This window comes from Ipomoea nil, unplaced genomic scaffold (genome assembly GCF_001879475.1).
Source record: "Ipomoea nil cultivar Tokyo-kokei standard unplaced genomic scaffold, Asagao_1.1 scaffold2036, whole genome shotgun sequence".
Taxonomy (NCBI): domain Eukaryota; kingdom Viridiplantae; phylum Streptophyta; class Magnoliopsida; order Solanales; family Convolvulaceae; genus Ipomoea; species Ipomoea nil.
The window spans coordinates 5,563,112-5,569,531 of record NW_017618464.1 but is presented as its reverse complement, the minus strand read 5'-3'; the positions used below and the strand labels follow the sequence as shown (position 1 = coordinate 5,569,531).

At 36.3% G+C, this 6,420-nt stretch overlaps 1 protein-coding gene across 1 annotated transcript in view; it reads right to left on the bottom strand.

Moving 5' to 3' along the window:
- Positions 1 to 1,486: 1,486 nt before the first annotated feature.
- The window catches only part of LOC109148220 (anthocyanidin 3-O-glucoside 2'''-O-xylosyltransferase-like), a 13,077-nt gene continuing 8,143 nt past the window's right edge, over positions 1,487 to 6,420 (bottom strand). The window contains exon 2 of the mRNA XM_019296089.1: positions 1,487 to 3,035. Coding sequence (XP_019151634.1) covers positions 1,649 to 3,019 — 1,371 coding nt within the window. The 5' untranslated portion in view covers positions 3,020 to 3,035 and the 3' untranslated portion in view covers positions 1,487 to 1,648. The remainder of the gene's footprint in view (positions 3,036 to 6,420) is intronic.

Genomic DNA, 6,420 nt, shown 5'->3' with positions numbered 1-6,420 from the left:
TAAGGACTTAATTGGTTAAAATTAAAAGTCGAGGATCAATTTGTGAATTTAGCTATAGTTGAGGGACCATTTTGGGTATTTACTCTATTAAAAAAGAAAAAATCTAACAAATCTTTTTAGAAAATTAAATGAAAGCATTACGTTGGTCCACCATTCACCTTGTCATTTGGTGAGGTAGGGTCAATTAATTATTTCAAAAAAAAAAATATTAATGTTGTTGTTAGAAAGCCATTTGAAATTACATAGATGCAGATGGTCATATTGTATTTTGTATGCATATTTCACCTAAAAACTAGAGTTATTTATAAAAATGAAATAGTTAAGAAATAAAAACGTAAATAAATAAATTATCAAAATGATTTTTTTGACTAAAGGTAGTTTTGCTACTTTGGTTATAGATTGTCAACTTTGTCTTATAATGTCCTTAATAACTAATAAATTTGTACTTATTTTAATTATCCAAATAAAATAATAGATTTAAAAACTAAATGAAGTAATACCTTTGATAAACTAAATTAAATACAAATAACGCTACTTTCCGCACATTTTTTACCATCTAGCATATATAATGTTATTAAGTTAAAATTGTTCACTAAATGAAAAAATGTTAAATAGTCAACACATTTTCAATGTTAAAAAACATGATTATTTAAAACGTAAGACATAAAATAAAATGTTGGCCATAGATTAAGGACACGAAGAAGTTACATTCAATGTGGTGAGGAGTTTTTGTGGGCATCAGACAGACAAACATAAATTCTCTTACATAATTCTTCCCAAATGCTCTGTCGAGTTGAGGTGTGGGGGCCTTTAGAGTTGGAGTTCAGCCTTTTGGAAGAATGAATTCTCTTAAATAATGAACTACTAGCTATCCTAATTACCCCATAAGGCCTTGAGGTAAAGATAATTTCATCTTTTGTCCGCAACACTCAATCATCTTGACTTGACCACATTAAATACAAATTTTTGCAGTTAAAAAGATTTGCAATTGACAATTAATCCGTACGATTGAGCGGCCAAGAGGATCTTATCATATACCAAATGAAATTGTTGTTGCGGGCATATATGATATGCATACAGAAACCCAACACAACCAAACCAGTTCAAGGAAAGCCGAAGCCATATATAGCATGGAGGACTCAAAGCATCACATAGCCATGTTTCCATAAATTTGTTAAATCCTAAATTCTTAATCTGCCTATGTTTAATTTGTTAAATCATAATTTGTCCTAAATCCTAATTTGGTTTGATTTATGTTTGCCCTAAATCCTTAAAAAACCTGTTGGTAGTGCATTAGAGCACCTTTTGAATAAAATAAAAGAAGTTTTTCATACCTTGTGAGGATTTCATGGTATAACAATTGTTGGTATAGCTTGGACAACTTATCACATTATTAAAGGCTGAGTGATCTTACCTTATTAAATGCCTTTCTAGTAAGAATTTGATGTCCCTCTCATTTTGCTATTGTAAATGGAGAAAGAAATAAAGACCAAAAATAACTATTGTATTTATTTCATCCGATCGAACACACATAACAAAGAAATGTAAAAAAAAAATAAAATTTATCTGGACTATAGTTTAACTGATAGATTAATCTAAAATAAACTGATAGTTTTGTGTTCAAGAGGCAAGGTGCAGGGATTGGCATCTATTGTACTGAGAGCTCATACAATTTGTGAATGAAACTGTCAATGTAATTGTCTGCGAAGCCAGGAGTGAGTAGTAAATCCCTCCATTTCTTATGATTCACCTTCTGTATATTTTCCCCCATCACAGATTTGATAGCATTGCACAGATTTTCCTTGAAAAATTTGTCATTTTCATCTGTTTGAACCTCAACAGCGGCCTCAAGTTCCTCCGCCATGAGACGAGCATTCAAAGCGTAGTCGGACCTGTTTGGAGGTGCCACAATTATCCGGCAATGGCTCGCCAACGACTCCCACATTGATCCAGACCCGCCGTGGTTCACGAAATACCCCACTGCTTTGTGCCTTAAAATCATAGATTGCGGCACCCAACCTCCATGAACTATTGCCTTTCCTTTTGTTCTCTCTTGAAATCCCTCCGGCAAGGCGTCTTCTATAGACGATGATCTCTCCGGCGGCTTGACGGCAACCAGAAACGGTAGGCCGGTGAGTTCAAGCCCTAAAAGAAGTTGGTGAAATTGTTCCTTCCCAAGCACCACTTCACTTCCAAATGCACAGAAAATTACTGAATTTGGCTCAAACTTCTCCAGCCACCTCGCGATTTTATCTTCCAACGGCTCCTCCCTCGGCGGCTCCGGCAACAGCGGTCCCGCGCAGTAGACTGGTTTACCTAACTCAGTAGCTATGTAGTTGCAGTAGTGTCCTTCCATTTCATTGCAGGCTCTGAAGGCTATTGCATCGCACCGTTTGAGCGCCTCCACAACACGATCAAACACAGTTATCCTATTTCTGGGTAGATTAAGGAAACGTGACACTTGATATGCTTCATGCTCTCGCAACACAACCTTGGAATCCGAAGGGAAACCCGGCGGCGGCTCCATGATATCAGCGGCCGTTACGGCCCTGCCTTTGCCTTTACTTTTTGACGTGATTAGGGACAGAGCTGATATGGTAGGGCTAAAAACTGTGAATTTCACAGTTTTGCATCCCATCTCCGACACTAATTCCGGGATCCAATAAGCAAAGTCATAGAACACAAGATTGGGCTTTTCCATCTGAAGAAGAATGGCTTTCACCTCATCCTGCAATCCATCCAAGGCTACTTCTAGTGAACCATCAAGATTCATTGTATCGGCTGTTGTCTCGGCACCGGGCGGCAGGCCTTCGACTTGAGGGATTGTAAGAGCACAGAAGGTTATGAGTTGTGGGTAGAGATTCAAATGTTTGAGTTTAAGCAGAGCATTTGTTGGGAGTAAGAGTGAGATCCTATGGCCTCTTTTTGCAAGATCGTTGGCTAGTTGGAGGAAAGGGATGAAGTGCCCAAACGCCAGCCATGGAAACATGGCTATGTGAAGCATTGAGTCCTCCATCATATGCTTTCTGCTTGCACTTGAGGAGGCTTTCTTGAACTGGTTTGGTTGTGTTGTGTTTCTGTATGCATATCATATATGCCCGCAACAACAATTTCATTTGGTATATGATATAAGATCAGGGGAAAATGACAGAGATGCATGCATAGTTATACGTGAACACGTGGTACGGTGCTTCTTGGATTTTGTAGAGTCGGAGACGGCAATGGCACCTATGACAATCGTTATACCCTGCACGATAGCAGGGGCACATGGCACTGTGTGTCCCGCGTCTCCCAAAACGACATTATTTTGGTAAGTTATCTAGGAATTTGATGCGATTATGTACATTATGGTATATAATTATGTATTTTTTTATACAATTATGTACATCTTTTATAAAATTTTGTACATTTTTTTATACAATTATGTACATTCGAAACAGAGAGTTTATGTGTATTATCTTTTCAAAAAAAAAAATTGTATTTTGTTATACAATTATGTACATTTTAGTATACAATTATGTACATTTTTGAAACATAAGATTTTTTTTAAAAGAAAATTAACAGCCGACACAGGAAAGCGAAATTTAAAAAAAAAAATCCAAAACGACCTCATTTTGCACCAAGATGCACAATGCAATGCGCGCCCTGGTGCACGATAAAAATTGCCCACTGATGATAGGCTGAACTCTGAAGGGTTAGCAGATGGATAAAGATATCTTTGTAATCTTTGCAGACAAACTGGTTTGCGTGCATAATTAAGTTTTTTTTTATAAAAAAAAAAAAAATATGTGATTCTAGTTTTGTCAAACTAATTCTAAGTACAGACAGTATAGTCACTGCAGAGGTAATTATGAATCTCAACGAAGTTGAGCTAGAGAGATCAGAGTCGTTCAAAGTTAGCGACACACTTGAGCAAGAGAGAAGAGAAGAAATCGGGTTTTCCTATTTCATTTTGACTCTTGGTCAATTGTCAAATACTTATTAGGATATAATAATAATAATAATAATAATAATAATAATAATAATAATATATAAAATAAAATATACACATGGCATCCTAATCAGCTCAAACTTATTGTTAACCTGCTAAAAATGATAATTACATTTTTTTTTTCTTGGGTTCATGGATGAATTTGGAGCTTATTCAAGTTATGTGGCCTAATTGCTATCCTCAAATAGTTCAATGACCTATTTGTACCTTTCCCCAACATTTACAATTGACAATCGATCCGTACGATTGAGTGGCCAAGACGATCTTATCAGGCAAACTATCTCGTGCACCGTGGTGCATAATCAATTATGCACCGAGCTTCAAAACAACATCGTTTTGTTTAATGAAAAGAAACGGTATCCGTTTTGCGTCGTTCCGCAAAATAACTCTGTTATTCAGTTTTATTTTGTATACGCTGCAGTTTCAATTCAACACAACTACAGTTTTATTTCGATATAACTATAGTTTCATTCGATATTTATACACTCAAATATGTGAAAATGTTATTTAATTTTATTTTATATACACTATAATTTCATTAAAACACAACTACATGATCATTTCGATATAACTACAGCTTCATTGCATAATATACACTCAAATATGTGAAATGTTATTCATTTTCATTTTATATACACTGCAGTTTCATATCACCACAACTACAATATCATTTTGATATAACTGCAGTTTCATTTGATAATATAAAAATAATACGTGAGGCAGTGTCGGTTTAGATACACAGTAGTGTCAGTTTAGATACATTGTAGTTTCAATTGGTAATTAACATGCGCGCTTCGTTAACAGTAACGGCGCACGGTTTCTTTACTTAAAGAAACTGCGCCGTTTTGACCGCGGTGCACGTGCACCGCGGTCCACAGTATAACGGCTGATCTTTGATAAAATGACAGAAATCTGAAGGTGAAACATGCAATTTCTCAAAATATGACAAAAATAAAAAGGTGGACGAAAATATGAAAAACAAATTTGAAAAATGCGTTTTATCTTTTTTCAGGTCCTACTTACTTTATTATTATTATTATTATTTTAAATTTGGTTTCCCCGGCGAAGGGGTTGCCTTCTCCTTCGTCGGAGAAACCAGCCACCAATTTTTGTCGCGGGCTTCTCCGGCGAAGGAGAAGGCCACTGGTTGCCTTCTTCTTCGCCAGAGAAGCCAGCGACACCATTTTTGGTTGCTGGTTTCTCCAGCAAACGAGAAGGCCACCACCTTCGCCGACCAAAACTGGTCGTTGTTTTCTCCGGCGAAGGAGAAGGGACCAATTTGGTTGCCTTCTCCTTCGCCAGATATACCAAAATTAAAATTAAAAAAAAAAAAAAAACAGTTTGCGACGCAAGTTAGATTTGTGTTTCTCGAGAAGACTTGCGTTTTAAGTTTGACCGGAAATATGATAAAGTCATAAAATACATTTCCCAAATGTGTTTTTCATATTTTGATCTAAATTTTTTTTTTGGTCATATTTTGAAAAATGGCATGTTTCGCCTTCACATTTTTGTCATTTTTGTTGGAAATCCATTCAATAATAAAGGGTTTTTTACATAATTTTTATTTTATGTACACTTATTTATTCAGCTCCCTACTTCTCTGGATCAAGTCTGAATTGATCATCTCCTTGTCTGCTATTCATGAGAATGTGACCACATTCAAGATCTAATTTTCCTAAAAATTAGCTGGTTGTGTGGTCTGTATGATGTGATTTGTTGGGGCTCTATATTATAAATAGTCCTTCCAGTTGAACAGAGAAAGGGACAGAGAACACCTTCTTGCACTTTCTTCTACTTCATTTCTCATGCTTTTTTCAGTCTGAGCATTATTATAAATCTGTGTTGCCTGTCGAAAGCTTGTCGGCCCGTCACCGGAAATATTAAGCTTTTAAGGTAGTGTTTATAGACACGCCATAAATCATTGTTCCCTCATCTTATCCAAATTCTACTTGTACAAACCACTTGCAGATCCACTTGTGTTCTTCATCTTCATATTATTACGTAAAATGTTGTTACATTAGTTGTGGAGCAGCAACAAAATATCCAACAATTTTCCCTCTCTTTAATTATGTGTATCTCGTTTTCAGTGCTTTTAAATCTGGAAATGATAACTCAAAAGAAAAATGTAGAATTTTGGAAGAGCAATTAAGCATCTATATAAGACAGCTGCAAGGATAAACACTCCAACAGCTCACGAAAATTAAATAGCTTCTGCAGTGGTGAATACTATTGCGTGCAAAGTTTAGTTTTGAGCACTACATAGATGGAAGCCTTATTACCTCTTTTCACGTTCTCAGTACTGCTTCTTTCAGCCTTGTGGCTTTATGCAAATTAAAGCCTATAAGCAATAAAGCCCCGCCATTGCCACCGGGGCCGCGCGGCTTCCCCGTGGTGGGATATTTGCCTTTTCTCCCCCCCAATTTACACCA